A 23,590-nucleotide genomic window follows, 5' to 3' on the forward strand; every position below is an offset into this window, starting at 1 on the left:
ACTCTACAGCATACAGTGACATTCTAGATTATTCTGTGCTTCAGACTTTCCTGTTTCAGCATGACAATGCACAAAGCGAGGTCCATACAGAAATGGTTTGTTGAGATCGGTGTGGAAGAACTTGACTAGCCTGCACAGAGACATGACCTCAACCCCAGCAAACACCATTGGGATAAATTGGAACACAGACTGCGAGTCAGGCCTAATCGCTCAACATCAGTGCCCGACCTCACTAATGCTCTTGTGGCTGAATGGAAGCAAGTCCCCGCAGAAATTTTCCAACATCTAGTGGAAAGCCTTCCCAGAGGAGTGGAGCAGCAGAGGGGGACAACTCCATGGTAATGCTCATGATGTTGCAATGAGATGTTCGACGAGTAGGTGTCCACATACTTTTGGTCATGTAATGTATTTCATTTTGAAGCACATGACTTATCTCTGTATGAAATTCATTGGTATACATGTCTTAACTTATCAAACCAAAAAAAACATGAAACCAGAGAGGTTTGAAACCCTTTCCGTCACTTTGATGAAACAACTGGATTACTGTTTTCATGCAGCAATCTCTGTATAATGGCGTCTCCAGCTGAGATAGAATAGTCATTACATGTCAAATGGTTGATTCCTCTTGCTTACTGTAGAATTCGGAGAAGAAGGAAATGTTTTGATGTTCTATGGACCTTCAGTTATCCGATGGAGAATTATTAGTTGCAGGCAGTGAGAGGCCGCGAGGAGGCAGCGGTTGCTCCGCGTCACACATTTCGGGGCTCAGCCTGCATCGTGCTTTGCTCCCCGCTCAAATGAATGATCAGTATAGAGGTGGTTACGTGTAGAGGTGAATGAGAAAGAATGTTCCTGGTGTTTGTGACGCCCGCCATTTGGTGAGATGCAGACCCGGGGAAAATGGTGAGACAGAGGATACCCTGTTTGTCTTGTTGAGCTTTGATATGGAGTTTCTAACTGATAAGGTCAGGCTAAGGTACAGTCTATTAGCTATTTGGTGAGGGTGTTTGTTCTGAAACCGCTACAGTGCTTTAGGTGCCAAGGATTCGGACATGTGGCAGCAGTATGTATAAGGGAGATCCCACGATGTAGAAAGTGTGCAGGAGGGCCTAGTCAGAGGGAATGTGCAGTTTGGTTTGAGAAAGCACTGTGTGTAAACTGTGGGGGCACCCATGAAGCTGGGTATCTGAAGTGTCCTGTATGAGAGAGACAAGTTGTGATTGCCAGAGTTCGAGTGGGGAAGGTTTCATATGCTGAGGCAGTAAGGAGAGTAGAGGATAGCCCAAGGGTGAGGGATTCGACTGGGAGCCCCCCAGTGAGTAGGCCCGAAGAGAGAGATCCAGAGAGGGTGAGTTTTAGTAGTATATAGGTGCAGGGTTAGTATATACTGTAGGTGCAGGGTTAGATGATTGTGTAATAAAAATTTGACACCTTCCCCCTTTTTTGTGACCAAAATGTGCAATCTGCACTCTGACCGCCGAAAGGCAGCAATACGCAACACAGCGTCTAGTATGCCGTAAATTCACATGAAGAAGAAGCAGAAGAAGAAGAAGCAGAAGAAGAAAGAAATACATGTCTTGATGATTACAGGGCGAGGGATCCTGAGAGCATCCCTGTGAGGAGGACAAGGCCAATACAGAGTGATAGAAATAACATGTGCTTCAGTAAGGTTGTTTTCTTAGCATTCATATCCATGGTAATCAACTGTACTGCAGAAATGGAACGAGTCACAGAAAATAGAGGTTGTGGTGGCAGCTGCAGAGAAGTACTTGGGTTTACGAGATTTTACTACAGAAGAGTTACGAGGTGTGTGGAACAACATTGTCCCATCATCCAAGGATGTCTGCCTGGTGTAGGATCAGATAAGGCCAAGTAGCAGAATAGTGTATGTAGGGTTAGTTGGTATGGCAATTTTCTTCTCTTTTCCCTTTTGTTTCCCTTCCCTTTTTGTGCCACAATGTGTTATTTATTCACACTCCAGAATAGTAGGTGGAAACCAGGGGAGGCTGCTGAGTGGAGGACGGTTCATAATAATGTCTGGAATGGAGCGAGTGGAATGGCATCAAACACATGGAACCATGTGTTTGATGTATTTGATACCATTCCACCTATTCCGCTCCAGCCATTACCACGAACCTGTCCTCCACAATTAAGGTGCCACCAACCTCCTGTGGTTGAAACACAGGGCTGGATAAAAGCAATAGCTAAATTAATATGGAGGCCGTTCTACATCCTGAGGGGTTCGTGCTGATTGTACGGATATTGTGACAGCCGGTTAAATGGCATCCCTTGAGAAGACAAGAACAAGATGTATGTCAGGAGAAGTGCAGTATTATCATAAGGATACATATACTTGGAATACGGAGGAGGAATGGAGGGAAAAGAGAGGCAGAGGAGGTCTAAGAGAGAGAGGGAGGAAGAGGGTGAGCTTGAGATGGTTTGTTAAAGAAGAATGGTAGAAAGTGTAAGCAGAGTGAGCTGAGGACAGGAGGAGGAAGGGAAGTGAATGAGGGCTTAGTGTCGGGGGTGGTAGGTGTGGTGAAGTTCTCGGAGGCCGAGGCTTGCACCGAGGGTCAGGATAAAGATGAGTATTTGACAGTAGGAGTAAAGTATTTGGAAGAAGTGGACCCTTGACTTTTGGCTGATCCATTTCTGGTTTCAGGGTGGGTGAAAACAGAGTTGGGTGCTGTGGAATCGGTGTGGGTAAGCAGAAGTGGTCTTGTGATAATTGTTTGTGTTTCTGCTGGTCAGAGGGAGCAGGCGCTCCGCGTTAAATGAATGGGGGCAAGAGATGTGAATAGTTTTGCTCTCAAGAAAAGGGCGCCATTGAAAGGAGTGATTACTGGGGTAGCGGTAAATGTGAAAGTTGACCAACTGAAGTGAAGATTCCCGGTGTTTGTGATGCTCGTCGTTTGGTGCGACGCAGACAGGGTCAAGATTTGTGCCGAATACATTACGTTGTTACAGGTGTCAAGCTTTTGGGCATGTGGCAGCAGTGTGTAGGAGGGAGGTTCCTAGGTGTGAGAACTGTACAGAAGGGCATGAGACAAAGGAATGTGTAGTATTGGGGAAAGTAGTGATATTTGTTAATTGTAGGGGTGCCCATGTGGCTGGAGATTAGAAATGTCCAGTGCGAGAGAGGCAGATTGAGGTTTCCAGGGTTAGAGTAGTGAAGAAGCTGTCATATGCTGAGGAAGATGGGTCAAGGGGGAGGGATCCTGAGAGGAGTGGTGTGAGTAGTAGATTTGTACCAATACAGAGGGATAGGCCAACAAATGATATACAGTACCAGTCAAAAGTTTGGACACACCTACTCATTCAAGGGTTTTTCTTTATTTTTACTATTTTCTACATTATAGAATAATAATGAATACATCAAAACTATGAAATAACATGTATGGAATCATGTAGTAACCAAAAAAGTGTTAAACAAATCTAAATATATTTTAGATTTGAAATTTTTCAAAGTAGCCACCATTTGCCTTGATGACAGCTTTGCACACGCTTGGCATTCTCTCAACCAGCTTCACATGGAATGCTTTTCAACAGTATTGAAGGAGTTCACACAGTCTCCTCTGAACAGGTGATGTTGAGATGTGTCTGTTACTTGAACTCTGTGAAGCATTTATTTGGGCTGCAATTTCTGAGGCTGGTAACTAATGAACTTATCCTCTGCAGCAAAGGTACCTCTGGGTCTTCCTTTCCTGTGGCGGTCGTCATGAGAGCCAGTTTCATCATAGTGCTTGATAGTTTTTGCGACTGCACTTGAAGAAACTTTCAAAGTTCTTGAACTGTTCCGTATTGACTGACCTTCATGTCTTAAAGTAATGATGGACTGTCATTTCTCCTTGCTTATTTGAGCTGATCTTGCCATAATATGGACTTGGTCTTTTACCAAATAGGGCTATCTTCCGTATACCACCCCTAACTTGTCACAACACAACTGATTGTCTCAAATGCATTAAGAAGGAAAGAAATTCCACAAATTAACTTTTAACAAGGCACACCTTTAACAATGCATTCCAGGTGACTACCTCATGAAGCTGCTGGTCATCTATTAACGTTTGAACATCTTGAAGAAAAATCTGGCCTTAAATTGGCCATGCACTCTTATAATCTCCACCCGGCACAGCCAGAAGAGGACTGGCCACCCCTCAGAGCCTGGTTCCTCTCTAGGTTTCTTTCTAGGTTCCTTCATTTTTAGGGAGTTTTTCCTAGCCACCATGCTTCTACATCTGCATTGCTTCCTGTTTGGGATTTTAGGCTGGGTTTCTGTATAGCACTTTGTGACATCTGCTGATGTAAAAAGAGCTTTATAAATACATTTCATTGATTGATTGATTGAGAATGCCAAGAGTGTACAAAATTGTCATCAAGGCAAAAGGTGGCTACTTTTAAGAATCTCAAATATAAAATATATTTGTTTAACACTTTTTTGGTTACTACATGATTCCATATGTGTTATTTCATAGTTTTGATGTCTTCACTATTATTCTACAATGTAAAAAATAGTAAACATTAAGAAAACCCCTTGAATGAGTAGGTGTGTCCAAACTTTTGACTGGTACTGTATGTTTCAATAAGATTGGATTTTTCGCATTTATAGCAATGGTCATCAACTGTACTGCAGGGATGGAACGTAAATCGCAGAACATTTAGGTTGTGGTGGCAGCTGCAGAGAGGTATTTGGGTGTGAGAGACTTGACGTCAGAATAGTTACAGGGTGTGTTAAGTGGTGGTGTCCCATCCTTTCAGGCTGTTGCCCTGAAGTAGGACTACATACACTGCTCAAAAAAATAAAGGGAACACTTAAACAACACAATGTAACTCCAAGTCAATCACACTTCTGTGAAATCAAACTGTCCACTTAGGAAGCAACACTGATTGACAATAAATTTCACATGCTGTTGTGCAAATGGAATAGACAAAAGGTGGAAATTATAGGCAATTAGCAAGACACCCCCCAAAACAGGAGTGATTCTGCAGGTGGTGACCACAGACCACTTCTCAGTTCCTATGCTTCCTGGCTGATGTTTTGGTCACTTTTGAATGCTGGCGGTGCTCTCAATCTAGTGGTAGCATGAGACGGAGTCTACAACCCACACAAGTGGCTCAGGTAGTGCAGTTCATCCAGGATGGCACATCAATGCGAACTGTGGCAAAAAGGTTTGCTGTGTCTGCCAGCGTAGTGTCCAGAGCATGCATGCGCTACCAGGAGACAGGCCAGTACATCAGGAGACGTGGAGGAGGCCGTAGGAGGGCAACAACCCAGCAGCAGGACCGCTACCTCCGCCTTAGTGCAAGGAGGTGCACTGCCAGAGCCCTGCAAAATGACCTCCAGCAGGCCACAAATGTGCATGTGTCAGCATATGGTCTCACAAGGGGTCTGAGGATCTCATCTCGGTACCTAATGGCAGTCAGGCTACCTCTGGCAAGCACATGGAGGACTGTGCGGCCCCACAAAGAAATGCCACCCCACACCATGACTGACCCATCGCCAAACCGGTCATGCTGGAGGATGTTGCAGGCAGCAGAACGTTCTCCACGGCGTCTCTAGACTCTGTCACGTCTGTCACATGTGCTCATGTGCTCAGTGTGAACCTGATTTCATCTGTGAAGAGCACAGGGCGCCAGTGGCGAATTTGCCAATCTTGGTGTTCTGTGGCAAATGCCAAACGTCCTGCACGGTGTTGGGCTGTAAGCACAACCCCCACCTGTGGACGTCGGGCCCTCATACCACCCTCATGGAGTCTGTTTCTGACCGTTTGAGCAGACACATGCACATTTGTGGCCTGCTGGAGGTCATTTTACAGGGCTCTGGCAGTGCACCTCCTTGCACTAAGGCGGAGGTACCGGTCCTGTTGCTGGGTTGTTGCCCTCCTACGGCCTCCTCCACGTCTCCTGATGTACTGGCCTGTCTCCTGGTAGCGCCTGCATGCTCTGGACACTACGTTGACAGACACAGCAAACCTTTTTGCCACAGTTCGCATTGATGTGTCATCCTGGATGAACTGCACTACCTGAGCCACTTGTGTGGGTTGTAGACTCCGTCTCATGCTACCACTAGATTGAGAGCACCGCCAGCATTCAAAAGTGACCAAAACATCAGCCAGGAAGCATAGGAACTGAGAAGTGGTCTGTGGTCACCACCTGCAGAATCACTCCTGTTTTGGGGGGTGTCTTGCTAATTGCCTATAATTTCCACCTTTTGTCTATTCCATTTGCACAACAGCATGTGAAATTTATTGTCAATCAGTGTTGCTTCCTAAGTGGGCAGTTTGATTTCACAGAAGTGTGATTGACTTGGAGTTACATTGTGTTGTTTAAGTGTTCCCTTTATTTTTTTGAGCAGTGTAGATTGAAATAGAGGAGTTGTGATTTTATGATTTTTTATTTAAAAAAAATTGTATTCATTATTATAATTTTTTTGTTTTGTATTGTATTATTATTTATTTTATTTAGTGAGTGTAGTGTAGTTTTAGATGGTAGGGTATTTTTATTTATTTTTTCAAGCAACGTATAAGGGAGTTATACTTCCGTCTAGTAGGTGGCGGTAATGCAACATTTATTGGATGCCAACCGCCATTAAACCTCATCAAGGAAGAAGATAGGAACCGTGTCATGCCTCACACTACAGTACTCTAGGTGGCGGTGTACGCTCCTTTCAGTTGGTTGCGATCCGCCGATACAAATTTAAAGAAGAATAAGATGTCTCTGAGACTGACTGAGGTCACATGCAAGAATTAGCTAGGTACGTGAAGACAACATCAATAAAGCTGGATTTTGACAACAAGTTATCTCGTAACTAACAGGTAATCCAAATTAAATGGAGCGAGGACCAAATTTCCCGTCAATTCACGCATAACGCGTTTGTAACGTTAGCTAGCTAAGCGTTTTCGCCGTTAGCTAGCTACCAAATAGCTAGTAGTGTTTACTATAGCAGTAGCAAAGATTTAAACTATGTTTCTTTTTTTTATTTTTTTATTTAACCTTTATTTAACCAGGTAGGCAAATTGAGAACACGTTCTCATTTACAATTGCGACCTGGCCAAGATAAAGCAAAGCAGTTCGACACATACAACAACACATAGTTACACATGGAGTAAAAACAAACATATAGTCAATAATACAGTGAAAAAGATAAAAAATAAGTCTATATACAATGTGAGCAAGTGAGGTGAGATAAGGGAGGTGAAGGCAAACAGATATATGTATAAATAAATAAAAATATAAAAAGGCCATGGAGGCGAAGTGAGTACAACACAGCAAGTAAAATAAAAACTAAAAAAAACACTGGAATGGTTGGTTTGCATTGGAAGAAAGTGCAAAGTAGAGACAGAAATAATGGGGTGCAAAGGAGCAAAATAAATTAATAAATAAATACAGTAGGTAAAGAGGTAGTTGTTTGGGCTAAATTGTAGATGGGTTATGTACAGGTGCAGTAATCTATGAGCTGCTCTGACAGCTGGTGCTTAAAGCTAGTGAGGGAGATAGGTGTTTCCAGTTTCAGAGATTTTTGTAGTTCGTTCCAGTCATTGGCAGCAGAGAACTGGAAGGAGAGGCGTCCAAAGGAAGAATTGGTTTTGGGGGTGACTAGAGAGATATACCTGCTGGAGCGCGTGCTACGGGTAGGTGCTGCTATGGTGACCAGCGAGCTGAGATAAGGGGGGACTTTACCTAGCAGGGTCTTGTAGATGACCTGGAACCAATGGGTTTGGCGACGAGTATGAAGCGAGGGCTAGTAGCAGTGGCTCTGGCTAGTACTAACATGCATCCACCATGCCCGCTTTGATAAACATAGGTAGTTAACGTTACACACGTTTGTAGTTTCAATGATTTAATAGGCCTACATTATTGGTGTTGCTCGTGTTATATTCCCGCCCTGATGACTTGGATTAGTCTGAAAATGGAATAGACAATATGTCCATGAAATGTGGTGTTTTCCAGAATTTTCGTTCATGCTCCTTTTGAGGGACAACTTCTGTGCGTGATCCTCTAACGTTAGATGAAATGTCTTTTGACATTTTGTATTATTATTAGTTATATAACTAGCTAGCTTGAATCCCATGAATATACCCATATCTCTCAATAATAATGTTAGAGTAACTTCTTCATTACAAAAAAAAAAAATATATATATATATATATATATATATATATATACCTCCAGGAAGGATTTTTGTTTAATGCAATCATGAAATGACCTCCATTGTTATGTTTTACCACTAACACCAAAGATGGTCTATTATATTGACAAAATAGTTGATTGGACAATGGAATTGGCAGAAGATACATGACGTTAAGCATGTTTATGCTGAGCTGCACTGCGTTCCGAACACAATCATGGTTACATTAAGACAGGTGTAGCCGGCACGAGATATGGGTTGGAAATTGTACCTCAATGCAGGGATGAGATATGCCACTCGAACTACTCCAAATTGTACCTTTATCCACTTCATTGAGACAATTGAAGTACTGCTACTTTTTCCAGAAAAATACCCTTTTCGTAATTATGCTAGGTAGCAGTAGGCCTACAGCCATTCTGAAATGGCAGTGTCAGCCAATCAGCTCCTTTGTTGTTCAACGCGATGTGCCGTTCCATAATGGCTGCTGTGGCAGTTTTCCTTGAAAACTAGCAGTGTTTCAATCTTCTCTATGGGGCAATGTGGTTAAAGGTAAAGTTGAGTACAGTGGCCATATCCTATCCCTGCATTGAGGTTCATCTTCTGACCCATATCTCGCGCCACCTCCACGGTGTCTTAATGTAACGATGATTGCGGTCCGACCCCAGTGCAGGTCAGTGTAAACAAGCATAATGGTAGGGTCGGTGTCTTCTGGCAAACAATGGAAATACAGGTCTTCAAATATGGAAGGCAGGCGAGAGGAGGTGAGATTAGGTGTGATCATTCTAGCCAATAAGAGGGCAGATAAGCGTGTGAACAGCGGGCCATTAAGATAGAGGACTCTTCTTTGTATCTGTACCATTATAGCGTCTGTGACAGTATGGGCAGCACCATTGAGGCTATCTTCGTTTTTAAAGTAGTACATTTTCTTCTTCATTGTCTGATCGCTACCAACTCATAGGAATCCCTACCTGTTGACTAATTTTAAAAGGGTGAAAGCCCTCACTGTCCCTTTTAAAACAGCTTATATCCATGATGAGTTCTCTATCTCTAACAACTCCGATATAAAGTCATGAAAAAAATAATTGGTCCGAAATGCCACGTGTGTCCACTTATATCAGTGCATTCATAACTACCTAACCATTACGAAATGTATATATGATCAAATAAGCCTCACATAGCCCATTAGCAACTACATTGTTTTGTTGACCAAATTCGACACTCATTATCCTCCGAACAAAAATTCTTCGCTTCGTGGGCTTTTTTTTGTGGACAGATTTTTTTTGGTGCAGTAAAACCTCTTGCTTTGCCTCTTCCTCTCTGATAACGCCAATGTTCCTCTCCTGTTCGATGGAGCCAATATCCTAACGGATTTTCTTCCTGTCATGTTGTAACCTATAAATCCAGGACTTGCTGAGAAGAACCCACATCCTTCACCATGTTCCTTACCATGGTCCTGCTGAGGAAAGGCATCTCTGGCAAGCAGTGGATCGGGAAGTACCGCCGGCCGCGTGCCATCACCTGGCAGATGAAACGCAACATGCTGGTGCACCTGGAGCGCGAGGCGGAGAACGAGTACTGGATCTCCCGGCCGTACATGACCACAGAGCAGGAGAGAGGACACGCCGCTGAGCGCCGAGCACAGAACTGGATCAAAATTAAGGAGACCAAGTTTCAAAAGTTTCCAGAACATAAGTATGTTGCAGATCATCTAAGTCACCTCAACACGACCAAGACATGGTCAAGTTAATGAGGAGGAAGCATTGACTTTGTGTGGGGAGATGGAGAGGGGGCATGCATGTTAACTGCCATTTGACTCCTGTGTGTCTTAATGTATGTAATGTGTATGAACTATGGAGTGTTGGTAATTATATCTTTATAAAGCAAGCTCATATTTAAAAACAACCAGTGATTTGCTTTATAATATATGTCAAACGGTATTGTGCATACATTAGTGAGTCTCATAGACTCTTAACCCCTCTGGGACCCCCAGATGTAGGCCTGGACCTCTGCCTCTCAAACACATGTCTGAAGCGTCTCATTAACGAGTTGTCCCACCGCAAAGCTATACCGTATATCACCGGCAGATGGCGCTAGAAGTTTGAATGAGTAACCACCAGTTTTCGGGTACCACCAGTCAGGCGCGCTCTAGCAAGCGCGGAGGAGAGTTCCCCAGATGCGAGTCGCGACGAGCTGTAAGCGCTTCATTCGACTTCGCACACGCTTGCTCAACGGGGTGCGCAGCCATCGACTGCGAGAAGTCTTTGTAGCAGTAGCAGCTAGACGATCCCTTTACCTAAAGCTCACTTTCACAGTACAGAGAAAAGGGACCATGAAGACAGCCATCTGGAGTTATCGTTTTGCGGATAGTATCCAGCCCCACCGATCGCTCCCACACACGGACGACTGAATGACGAGCGAGGATGGCTGGAGGAAGGAGAGGACTTGTAGCCCCGCAAAACACTTTTTTAGAAAATATTGTCAGACGATCTAACGGTAAGGATCTTGCTCACATGAGATGCGCTATGCCTATGATAATTCACTTGAGTATGGAGTAGCCCACCAAAAAACATGTTGGGGTGTTAAATCATCGATGAAGCCTACCCGTTGGCATGTTAAAACGCATAATGGCGAGGGTCGAGAAACTGGGAGATCTTTCTCCATTAACATCGTCTTGACTTCAGAATAATCATAAAACAAAATAAAACCATTTCCATCTCCTTCGAATCATTTGTAGCCAATTTCAAATCGTCAATGTTTAATAAAGTTTGTATGGTAGTCTGAACTTATTAATTGAACGACATGGATAGGTTACCACTAGGCTATTTGTCTGGCACATCTCTCTTGTTTACAGTCAGGCTTGGGCACATCCCATTCACAGAAAGTCGCATCCTATTTTATCTCATGTGCGCATGGAATCAGAAGTGAGACACAATTTGGGAAATTATGCAGTTTAAAGGTAGCCTCGGGTGTTTCTCGCTAGTCGCCCCATAATGAAGTAAATATAAAATACCTCGAATACATTTTATTTCATATACTTAATAAATTAGAATAATGTATTACTACATTGCACTTTAAAGTTTGGCCTGTCGGTTCATTGTGATTTTGCAAAGTTACACAAAACTACTTTTAGTTCAAAAGCTCAAAGAACGTGTGTAAGGCAATATGTCCAGGTGAAATGTTGGTTGTGAAATAGTATAAAAAAATCACTAAAATAAAACATAACAGTTTGTATGAAATACATTTGTCACTGTCACTTTAACAATTTTTCTTTTTAACTTTTCAGTATGGACATTATCACATAGACAGACAGGTATAAACAAACCATGTTTTGGAGTGCTGCTCATGTTTTTCCCCCTAATCTCACTCTATTAACCTTTTGTACTGTGTTTGTTGTTCTGTACCAATTGCTGTTAATTTACAAAGTAAATTAATTTAAGTCTAAAATCCTGGCCTGGGGGTAGATGCCTATACCCCCCCCCCCCCCCCCCCCCCACACCTGTTCTCTTTTCATTAACATCATTAACTTCTATTAATTTGGGTTCACAGACACTACCCAGCTAAAGTTTAGGAAAATGTTCTGTGTTAGCTGGGTAGTAACTGTTTGTTACTGGTAATTTAATTCCTAGGACACTTGTTCTTTGTTGGGACATAGATGAATGATGCTTAACTACCCATCAGTGATGGCATCCTACTGTTGTTTTGAAAACCATTGTAAAATAACAAATGTTGGCATGGAACGTTCTACTTCATAGTACTGTGTTTGTGTCAGTAATGTTACTGGTTGTCTTCATTTAGCTTGGTGAATGTAGTTTGGTTGGATAGTGTGTGTAGTTTGTATTTTCTATTGTTGGGTAGCACATGTAGTTTGTGTTTTGTTCCCATTCCATGTTGATGACGAGTGACATTTTGACACCACAGATGGAACATACTTTATTATTTAGTACTCTACTGCTGCTGTAGCAAGCATGTCTTTCATAATGCCAGGTTGACTTTATGTACTTGCAGATTCAACCATGCTTTTCTTCTAACAACAATGTGAACAACATATTGTGTGTGCAATAGTGGGAGCTGGAACCAACCACTGTGCAATAGTGGGAGGAATCAATTTATAAAAAATAAATCAAATCTATTTTCTGTGTGTGAGAGAGACAGTCAGTCCCCTAATCTCATAGCCAACAGGCCAGAAGCCTCCAGAGAGTTAGAGACCAGGAGACAGAACTGAAGCATGTAGTAGCATGTCTTTTAAATCTTTTATGGTATGAAATATTTACGTCAGTGTAACTCTTGAGGCTCCACATAAACAGCTACAATATTCTTCTCCTATTCCCACTTTCCCTGGATTCTAAGTGTGTGTGAGAGAGAGAGAGAGAGAGAGAGAGTGTGCCTGTGCACACACCTGTGTGTGTGTTACTTCAGAGGATTGGAGTGAAGCTAAGAGTTTCCTGTGAACAGAGATCATTGGCAGTGCAGTGAGGCGTCAGGTAGCCTAGCGGTTAAGAGCATTGAGCCTGTAACCAAAAGGTCGCTGGCTCGATACCCCGAGCCGACTAGGTGAAAAATCTGTCTTGGCCTATGAGCAAGGTGCTTAACCCTAATTGCACCAATAAGTCGCTTTGGATCAGAGGATCTGCTGAATGACCTAAAAATGCAGTGTATTCATAGTTATTACACCCAACTCCTATAGAGACAGGGATGTAACTACTGCACAGTGGTGTGAATGTGTAGCTTGGACTTTGATGTTTTTCTTTCTTTGTGTGCTGACGTCAGCAATAGGTTAAATCAGGATTTTGTCACTAAGATTTGGGAGTTTTCTATAATCCTTTGTCATAAATATCCTTGGAATTGCCAACGTATCTTCTTTTCCATAAACAATTGGTGGAACACAGCAATTAAACTGTGGAGTGTAGCCATTCCTGTGCATTTAAGTTGACTCATTAGTTATTTAATAGACTATGGTTGAACCTATAGGTGCTTTCCTCGCTCCGTAGTTGCCTGACTTCTATGTCAATCATTTGTGAACGGATCAAAAACCAATTTGATCCTCATCACATAGAGTCATGTATTGTTGTATTTTGACAGAGCTTGCTTTTCCTCCCTTCCCAAAAGCAATAATTCATACAAATGTGATATAATACATGTGCTATGTAGCTGCATAGAAACACTATCGTCAGCATAGCAGCGCACTGTAGTAAGCTTCAGTGAGTCTGTGGCTGGTGACAGACAGATGTTTCTATGCCGTTCTGTATACGAACTAATAGCTGTAGTCCTATATCTGAAGGGGTATTACATTACATAAGGGAAAGAAACAACAAATAATTATATTTTATAATCAGCTGGTAGTATTTGTCAACCTTTAATGTCTACGTTTAGTTTCTTATAGAGGGTTAAAGTAATGTTCACTGTGAGAAATCATCAATTGTACATGTATACAAAGAACATGTGAAGTGAGATTTTGACAGTGCTAAAAATGGTATCACTTTAAATACTCAGCATGATAGCTATCTATTTCAAACCAAATGCAACACTGTTTGATTTAAACCCTGCGTGGATTATCTCTACTTTCTCATAGGTACAATGAGTGGTTTTGAAATAAATGCTATTGTCGCCAGTGTTGGGAGTGACACATCTCTTTTAACACAAGCTTCACATTTTTGTGCTGTCAAAATAAAGCCAGAGGTGTCATGCAATGCTTACGTAGGCATTATGTCCAGCTTACGTAGGCATTATGACTTATGTATACCCCTTCAAGCCTAACTGACACTAACCCTCCCCACATGCAGTGCTTACTTACTCAGCATTAATGGTAAGGATGGTCTGAGACTGAGTACAGTACCCATATGTGAAGGATTATTCTGCTGCTCTGTTTTCACACTGTACTGCAGTGGCTTCCATCGTGCGATATGACTGTGCTGTCGCCTGTCGATGTCGACCCTGGGTTGGTGTCAACACCATTTTACTTCCGTTTTTTATTTAATTCATGTATTTGGATTTTCTTTCCAAGTTGTTTATTTGAATTTGAGTTCAGTTGCTAATCATGAGTGTACTGAAATGCAATTTATCCCAATCCTGCTCCACTGTTCTCCCCACCCGCGTAATGTGTTGTAGATAACTGTGACCAATCACCAATGAGTGAGCCTTACTTCCTTCTCTGTTCCCCCTCATCTTTGACAGATACCAATTTTGTCCTTGGGAATGCTCAGATCGTGGACTGGCCCATCGTCTACAGCAACGATGGCTTCTGCAAGCTGTCGGGGTACCACAGGGCGGAAGTCATGCAGAAGAGCAGCACATGCAGGTACAGTACACTGCCTTCCATCTCTTTTTATCTCATTTATTGAACAGCAACAATGAACACTGAGGTCTTGTTGTGGTTCTTGGTCGTCTTCTTCAGCTCATTTTACTCCATACTTCTTATTAACATACTTATTTTCAGATACTGTAGATGAAATCACCAGATTCCTTTTTTCAGCCCACCAGCATTATAAAATGACATTGAAAAGAAAAATTGAGAAAAACAAAAGAATCACCTTTCCCTGCCAAACCAAAGGCCGTACATTACAGCTAATTCCGCTGTGTTTATCCTAGCCAGCAAACAAGAAGAAATAAACCCCTATTAATAATCAAACAGATTGAAATCACTCTTCAGACTCTCCAAAAGTGACTTTGTTCAATGCTGGTGAGCTCTGCATGCTCAGCTGGATTAGTTGTTGTTGTGCGGAAAATTGTGTGTGTTTTCGAGCTCTTTTTCCACATTTGATCATCGCTGGGAGGTAGTTATTGTTTTCCTTTTCACATTTAAGGTACCATACTCCCTTCTTTAAGTTCAAACTAAAGTTCTGAGAACATTAAGCACATCTTGCATACAAAAACAACTGGTAACCTTCCACCAATACACTTTTCACACTATTGACTCAAGCTGGACCAAACCAAGGTGCACTGGGATGGCCTGGTTACAGAGTTTGTAAGTAGTTGCGGTAACTGCGTTGGAAAGGACAACGTAAAAATAAATCATCTGAGTCAGCACAGTGTGGTTTGGGTCGGCCCTATAGTGTGAATCAGACACAACAATTCTGGAACCTTACGGTAACCACTTTTTGTTTACTGTCTGGCAATTCCAGCTGGGAACCTCAGTCTGAAGCTAAATCTGTCCATGCTGGCGCGTGATGTGTCGACATGTTCCTGTCAGAATGAAGCCAACATTCTTAAGGAGATGTCGCATCATAGCAGCTATTGTCCAATAAGAAACGCTTTCGTTCATTTTCTGTTGCATAAACGTTATGCTACTGTGTGCCCTAATGAAGACAACCCAGTCTGCAGGCGCATGGTGTGTTGAGATATGTTTCTGTCAGGAGTGATGTCAGATGAGGCCAACAGTCTTTGGGAGCCGTTGCACCTTGATCCTTGCGAGCAGGCCCCAAAATACAGTCTCATTAGAATGACCCTGTTGTTCAAAGCTAACAACTCCACAGAGCTATTTTTGAAATGGCTGCAATGGCTGCAATCAGTGGTGTGAGACCAGAGTGTGTTAAACCAGAGGGTGTGTGTGTGCTACATGTTTACTGTATCTTGAAGATGGATATTTTGACTATCAGATAATTAAAATGGATCTTTGTGCCAACAAAATCAAATCAAATTGTATTTGTCACATTCGCCTAATACAACACGTGTAGACCTTACCATGAAATGCTTATTAACAAGCCCTTAACCAACAATGTAGTTTTAAGAAAAATATTTACTAAATAAAATAAAATAAAAGAGCAACAATAAAATAACAATAACGAGGTCATATACAGGAGGTACCGGTACCGAGTCAATGTGCCGGGGTACAGGTTAGTCAAGTAAAATAAAGGTTCAATAAAATGAAATAAAAACATGCTAGTCAAGGTAATTGAGGTAATATGTACATGTATGTATGGGTAAAATGACTGTACATAGACAATAAACAGTGAGTAGCAGCAGTGTAAATGGCTTTGGGGTAGAAGCTGTTCAGAAGCCTTTTGGACCTAGACTTGGCGCTCCGGTACCGCTTGCCGTGCGGTAGCAGAGAGAACAGTCTATGACTGGGTGGCTGGAGTCTTTGGCAATTTTTAGGACCTTCCACTGACACCGCCTGGTATAGAGGTCATTGATGGCATAAAGCTTGGCCCTACTGATGAACTGGGCCGTACACTCCTGAGGGGGAATAGGTGTTGTTGTACCTTCTTCACGACTGTCTTGGTGTGTTTGGACCAGGATAGGTTGTTGGTGATGTGGACTCCAAGGAACTTGAAGCACTCAACCTGCTCCTCTACAGACCTGTTGGGGGGGCGTGCTCGGCCCTCCTTTTCCTGCAGTCCACGATCATCTCCTTTGTCTTGATCACACTGAGGGAGAGGTTGTTATCCTGGCACCACACTGCCAGGTCTCTGACTAACTCCCTATAGGCTGTCTCATCGTTGTCGGTGATCAGGCCGAACACGGTTGTGTCGTCTGCAAACTTAATGATGGTGTTGGAGTCGTGCTTGGCCACACAGTCATGGGTGAACAGTGAGTACAGGAGGAGACTAAGCACTCACCCCTGTGTTGAGGATCATCGTGGCAGATGTGTTGTTGCCTGCCCTTTCCACCTGGGCGCGGCCAGTCAGGAAGTCCAGGATCCAGTTGCAGAGGGAGTTGTTTAGTTCCAGGGTCTTTAGCTTAGTGATGAGCTTTGAGGGCACTATGGTGTTGAATGCTGAGCTGTAGTCAATGAACAGCATTCTCACATAGGTGTTCCTTTTGTCCAGGTGGGAAATTGCAGTGTTGAGTGCAATAGAGATTGTGTCATCTGTGGATCTGTTGGAGCAGTATGCAAATTGGAGTGGGTCTAGGGTTTCTGGAATGATGGTGTTGATGTGAGCCATGACCAGCCTTCCAAAGCACTTCATGGCTACAGACGTGAGTGCTACGGGTCAGTAGTCATTTAGGCAGGTTACCTTGGTGTTCTTGGGCACAGGGACTTTGGTGGTCTGCTTGAAACATGTACCGTACCAGTCAAATGTTTGGACACACCTACTCATTCCAGGGTTTTTCTTTATTTGTATTATTTTCTACATTGTTGAATGATAGTGAAGACGTCAACACTATGAAGTATACACACTCTTGGCATTCTCTCAACCAGCTTCATGAGGTAGTCACCTGGAATGCATTTCAATTAACAGGTGTACCTTGTTAATTTGTGGATTTCTTTCCTTCTTAATGCGTTTGAACCAATCAGTTGTGTTGTGACAAGGTAGGGGTGGTATACAGAAGATAGCCCTATATGGTAAAATACCAATTCCATATTATGGCAAGAACAGCTCAAATAAGAAAAGAGAAACGACAGTCCATCATTACTTTAATATATGAATGTCAGTCAATCTGGAACATTTCAAGAACTTTGAAAGTTTCTTCAAGTGCAGTCCCAAAAACCATCAAGCACTATGATGAAACTGGCTCTCATGAGGAGCGCCACAGGAAAGGAAGACCCAGAGTTACCTCTGCTGCAGAGGATAAATTCATTAGAGATGAACTGCACCTCAGATTACAGCCCAAATAAATGTTTCACAGAGTTCAAGTAATGGACACATGTCAACATCAACTGTTCAGAGGAGACAGGACAATGACCCATAACGCACCTCCAGGCTGTGTAAGGGCTATTTGACCAAGGAGAGTGATGGAGTACTGCATCAGATGACCTGGCCTCCACAGTCACCTGACCTCAACCCAATTGAGATGGTTTGGGATGAGTTGGACCGCAGAGTGAAGTTAAAGCAGCCAACGAGTGCTCAGCATATGTGGGAACTCCTTCAAGACTGTTGGGAAAGCATTCCTCATGAAGCTGGTTGAGAGAATGCCATGAGTGTCCAAAGTTGTCATCAAAGCAAAGAGTGGCTACTTTGAAGAATCTAAAATATATTTTTATTTGTTTAACACTTTTTTGGTTACTACATGATTACCTATGTGTTATTTCATAGTTTTAATGTCTTCACTATTATTCTACAAAATAGTAAAAATAAAGAAAAACCCTTGAATGAGTAGGTGTAACGATGTTCGTCTGAGGAAGAAGGAGTAGACCAAAGTGCAGCGTGGTACGTGTTCATGATGTTTTAATATCGCATAACACGGCGAAAAAACATGGTCAAAAAACATTCTGGGGTTGCCTCTCGTGCACACCTCCTCGAGCCAACTCCTCGTAGCGTCGCCGCTCCGCCTTAGCTGCCTCCAGCTCCTCTTTAGGACGGCGATACTCTCCCGTCTGTGCCCAGGGTCCCTTACCGTCCAGGATTTCCTCCCATGTCCAACTCTTCAACAAATGCTGCTCCTTCCTACCACGCTGCTTGGTCCTTTGGTGGTGGGTAGTTCTGTAACGATGTTCGTCTGAGGAAGAAGGAGTAGACCAAAGCGCAGCGTGGTACGTGTTCATGATGTTTTAATATAGCCTGAACACTGAAACAAAGAACAAAAGTGGAACGCAACAGTTCTGTCAGGCACTCACACAAAACAGAAAACAACTACCCACAAAACACAGGTGGGAAAAGGCTACCTAAGTATGGTTCTCAATCAGAGACAACGATAGACAGCTGCCTCTGATTGAGAACCACACCCGGCCAAACACATAGAAATAGACAACATAGAACAAAAACATAGAATGCCCACCCCAACTCACTCCCTGACCAACCAAAATAGAGACATAAAAAGGATCTCTAAGGTCAGGGAGTGACAGTAGGTGTGTCCAAACTTTTGACTGGTACTGTAAGTGAAACAGATAAAGAAGATTGCGCAAACAATGCAGTGATCTAAAATCATAAAAAACATTGATAAACACTTCACACACACACTGCTGTCCTCAATAAGGTATTTCAAGAGACTAATTTTACTTAGTTGCAGCACTCTAACATGTCTACGCTCTTGTTTTTGAGTGCTTCTGGGTGACATTAAAAATGAATACTGTTGTTTTCCGTTTGTGTTTCTAGCTTCATGTACGGGGAGCTCACAGACAAGGATACTAGCGAGAAAGTACGGCTAACGTTTGAAAACTACGAGATGAACTCATTTGAAATACTAATGTATAAAAAAAACAGTAAGTACCAAGTTAACATAAAAAACAGCCTCTGTCATGCTAATGTATTCTGCCATTTTTTATGAATATGTACAATGCTGTTCCATCGCCAATTGGAACAGTACTAACCCTGTAGATCATGGGCCATAGCCATAAAGCGTCTCATAGTAGGATTTCTGATCTAGGATCAGTGTTGCCTTGTAGGTCATAATGAATCAGTGGAGACCTGATCCTAGATTAGCACTCCTACTCTGACATGCTTTATGAATACGGGCCCAGTCATAACTCCCCGTCCCGCCAGCAGGGAGCTGGGTCTTTAAACCCAGTTTTAACCATGTGCTTTTTTAATAAATACATTTCTGTTGAGAGCTGTATTCCCCATTTGACCATTTGTATCAAAGACTATTATAGATAAAGCTATAATAATGTATGTTCTCTCATCTCAGGAACGCCGGTATGGTTCTTTGTCAAGATAGCCCCTATACGAAACGAACAGGAAAAAGTGGTGCTGTTTCTGTGCACCTTCAGTGACATCACAGCCTTTAAACAACCAATAGAAGATGAAACTTCAAAAGGTGAGTGACAGAGTTTGTAAGTGGCAACAAAGGATGTGGTCACATTTACTTGGATAGTCCCCTACAGATGAGACGATGTGCAAGTCCTAACTACTTTTTACAATATAGTATTATAATAACGTGATGTGTTTCATCTAAAGCCTTCATCAGGGTGCTGCATTTAATCTAAAGACGTCATTACTAATAATAACACTCTGGTTAGTTAATAAATTCAATCTTGGTCTACCTTTAGTACATTCGTATTAGTACATTATTTTCACACAGACTACTAATCCCTCGTGCTCTCAGGTTGGGGGAAGTTTGCCCGGCTAACTCGTGCTCTGACCAGCAGTAGAGGGGTGTTACAGCAGCTACAGCCTACTGTACACAAGGGAGAGAACGTTCACAAGCACTCCCGCCTAGCCGAGGTACGCTAATATTTATGTCTATTGTACGTGTTTATAACTACACTGATAAAGCTAGTGTGTGTGTGTGTGTGTGTGTGTGTGTGTGTGTGTGTGTGTGGGGAATGACACACACCATTGTCATTCCATTTGGTTATGGTGGAGGCATGTGCGCCAGTGCTGTGAATCCATTTGTCTCTGTCCATTTTTGTGATTATAGAGATGCACGAAATGATAACACACACACACCCATGTGCAAACACACAGATGCACACACGCACACCATATATGGATGTAACAACATCTAAGCAACCTTAGACTGGTAGACTCAGCGATATAACATAGATGCAGAAAGTAAACAGCATAGTGGGCCAATTTCCGCAACAACTAAGAGCGTTGAAGCACAAGGCTCAACTTCTCCTCTGTTTTGGGCCCTTGGCTACCACGCTGTAACAGCATGAAGTGAACCTGTGCACAGGCGCAGATAATGTGTGCCTTGCATCTTCGCTCATCTCAATATCTGCAGTACTGCTTGTGGCAATGTCATTTCACTGTGTGTACCTTTCAGTGAACTGTAACCTCTTGGTTTACCCCAAACCCTTCTTTGATTTTATTCCATCAAACTCATCAAAGATATACAATCTGCAGGTCCTCCAGCTGGGCTCAGACATCCTCCCCCAGTACAAGCAGGAGACGCCCAAGACGCCGCCCCACATCATCCTCCACTACTGCGCCTTCAAGACCACCTGGGACTGGGTCATCCTCATCCTCACCTTCTACACGGCCATTATGGTTCCTTACAACGTCTCCTTCAAGGTCTGAACCATATAATGACATATACTTTATCCCTGACCAAGATGGCTGCCATTATCAGCATATTCTGTCTAGAGCTTTGCAGGTGTGTGACATCAACCACTCTATTTTGTATTATATATCTCGGTCCCACTTTTAACGAAGTACAACTTGTAAAGGCTTTATTTAGCATACATAACTGATTCATAAGCACTACATAAAGGCTTCACAAATAATCTATAAGCTTATGTCAGGGTGTATAAACATACAAGGTGTGTTATGTCACATTTGATTATTCACCCTTCAGTGGGAATGGTTATGTCACCCTTTTATACACAGTTTTTCAAGTATGACATACTCTTATAGATGATTTGTGAAGCATTTATGTAGTGATTATTATATAAAGCCTTTATAAGTGGCACTTTGTTTAAAGTGGGACCTATATCTCTATGGTCTAACAAAGATTCTCTAATTTACAATAATAAAGATCCTCTCCTGTCCTCAAGGATGCATAAAAAATAAATGTACGCTAATAATCTTGGGGAGGTAATATAGATTCTCTACTTTAAAGCAAATTGCCATTCGGGAATAACACAGATTCTCTACTATACTGCTCTACAAAGATTCTCTCCTTTTCTATGACACAGATTCTCTCCTCTACTATAACAAAGATTCTCTACTCTACCTCTGTACTATCAGACCAAGCAGAACAACGTGACGTGGCTGGTGGTGGACAGCATCGTAGACGTAATCTTCCTGGTGGACATCGTACTCAACTTCCACACTACCTTCGTGGGCCCGGCCGGAGAGGTCATCTCTGACCCCAAGCTCATCAGGATGAACTACCTGAAGACCTGGTTCGTCATCGACCTGCTCTCCTGCCTGCCTTACGACGTCATCAACGCCTTCGAGAACGTGGACGAGGTCAGTACTGTGTGTGTGGTGGGTGTTCGTCATCAACCTGCTCTCCTGCCTGCCTTACGACGTCATCAACGCCTTCGAGAACGTGGACGAGGTCAGTACTGTGTGTGTGGTGGGTGTTCGTCATCAACCTGCTCTCCTGCCTGCCTTACGACGTCATCAACGCCTTCGAGAACGTGGACGAGATCAGTACTGTGTGTGTGGTGGGTGTTCGTCATCAACCTGCTCTCCTGCCTGGCCTATGACCTCGTTAGCGCGTTCGCGAATGTGGACGAAGTCAATCGGGTCTGACAATATATTGGTAATTTAGCTTTTACAGCTTTAATAGTTGAGTTAATTAGAGTTTTTGATGTGCAGAAATGTGCAACTTAAAGCAGTACGGTCTCGGGTTCTGTGTAGAATTTCTCCTGTTCCGGAGGATGCGTGAACAGCGACACATACTAAACATTCAGTGTGGCCCCAGTGGGGATCTAGCCCACAACCCTGGTGTTACCACTACCAGCCCCATGATCTAACCCACAACCCTGGTGTTACCACTACCAGCCCCATGTTCTAACCCACAACCCTGGTGTTACCACTACCAGCCCCATGATCTAACCCACAACCCTGGTGTTACCACTACCAGCCCCATGATCTAACCCACAACCCTGGTGTTACCACTACCAGCCCCATGATCTAACCCACAACCCTGGTGTTACCACTACCAGCCCCATGATCTAACCCACAACCCTGGTGTTACCACTACCAGCCCCATGTTCTAACCCACAACCCTGGTGTTGCCACTACCACTACCAGCCCCATGTTCTAACCCACAACCCTGGTGTTACCACTACCAGCCCCATGTTCTAACCCACAACCCTGGTGTTACCACTACCAGCCCCATGATCTAACCCACAACCCTGGTGTTACCACTACCAGCCCCATGTTCTAACCCACAACCCTGGTGTTACCACTACCAGCCCCATGATCTAACCCACAACCCTGGTGTTAACACTACCAGCCCCATGTTCTAACCCACAACCCTGGTGTTACCACTACCAGCCCCATGTTCTAACCCACAACCCTGGTGTTACCACTACCAGCCCCATGATCTAACCCACAACCCTGGTGTTACCACTACCAGCCCCATGATCTAACCCACAACCCTGGTGTTACCACTACCAGCCCCATGTTCTAACCCACAACCCTGGTGTTACCACTACCAGCCCTATGATCTAACCCACAACCCTGGTGTTACCACTACCAGCCCCATGTTCTAACCCACAACCCTGGTGTTACCACTACCAGCCCCATGATCTAACCCACAACCCTGGTGTTACCACTACCACTACCAGCCCCATGATCTAACCCACAACCCTGGTGTTACCACTACCAGCCCCATGTTCTAACCCACAACCCTGGTGTTACCACTACCACTACCAGCCCCATGTTCTAACCCACAACCCCGGTGTTACCACTACCAGCCCCATGATCTAACCCACAACCCTGGTGTTACCACTACCAGCCCCATGTTCTAACCCACAACCCTGGTGTTACCACTACCAGCCCCATGATCTAACCCACAACCCTGGTGTTACCACTACCAGCCCCATGATCTAACCCACAACCCTGGTGTTACCACTACCAGCCCCATGATCTAACCCACAACCCTGGTGTTACCACTACCACTACCAGCCCCATGATCTAACCCACAACCCTGGTGTTACAACTACCAGCCCCATGTTCTAACCCACAA

At 43.4% G+C, this 23,590-nt stretch overlaps 2 protein-coding genes across 3 annotated transcripts in view; both read left to right on the forward strand.

Annotated features, from left to right (window-relative positions):
• Positions 1–6,647: 6,647 nt before the first annotated feature.
• Positions 6,648–10,027, forward strand: LOC129859166 (ribosomal protein 63, mitochondrial-like). 2 transcript variants are annotated; one of them, XM_055928617.1, is made up of 2 exons: positions 6,648–6,751; positions 9,530–10,027. In XM_055928617.1, the coding sequence occupies exon 2, from the start codon at positions 9,561–9,563 to the stop codon at positions 9,870–9,872; it is 312 nt and encodes a 103-aa protein (XP_055784592.1). In that variant the 5' UTR covers positions 6,648–6,751; positions 9,530–9,560; the 3' UTR covers positions 9,873–10,027. The 2 variants fall into 2 exon arrangements, with proteins under 2 accessions (XP_055784592.1, XP_055784585.1); XM_055928610.1 differs by having other exon boundaries at positions 6,657–6,812.
• A 95-nt stretch (positions 10,028–10,122) lies between these two features.
• LOC129859180 (potassium voltage-gated channel subfamily H member 1-like) overlaps positions 10,123–23,590 on the forward strand; it is a 95,603-nt gene continuing 82,135 nt past the window's right edge. The window contains exons 1-7 of the mRNA XM_055928626.1: positions 10,123–10,618; positions 14,297–14,420; positions 19,099–19,205; positions 19,631–19,759; positions 20,048–20,166; positions 20,791–20,958; positions 21,634–21,858. Of these exons, the coding sequence (XP_055784601.1) occupies positions 10,546–10,618; positions 14,297–14,420; positions 19,099–19,205; positions 19,631–19,759; positions 20,048–20,166; positions 20,791–20,958; positions 21,634–21,858 (945 nt within the window). The 5' untranslated portion in view covers positions 10,123–10,545. The remainder of the gene's footprint in view (positions 10,619–14,296; positions 14,421–19,098; positions 19,206–19,630; positions 19,760–20,047; positions 20,167–20,790; positions 20,959–21,633; positions 21,859–23,590) is intronic.

Source organism: Salvelinus fontinalis, chromosome 1 (genome assembly GCF_029448725.1).
Source record: "Salvelinus fontinalis isolate EN_2023a chromosome 1, ASM2944872v1, whole genome shotgun sequence".
In the NCBI taxonomy this organism is placed as follows: Eukaryota; Metazoa; Chordata; class Actinopteri; order Salmoniformes; family Salmonidae; genus Salvelinus; species Salvelinus fontinalis.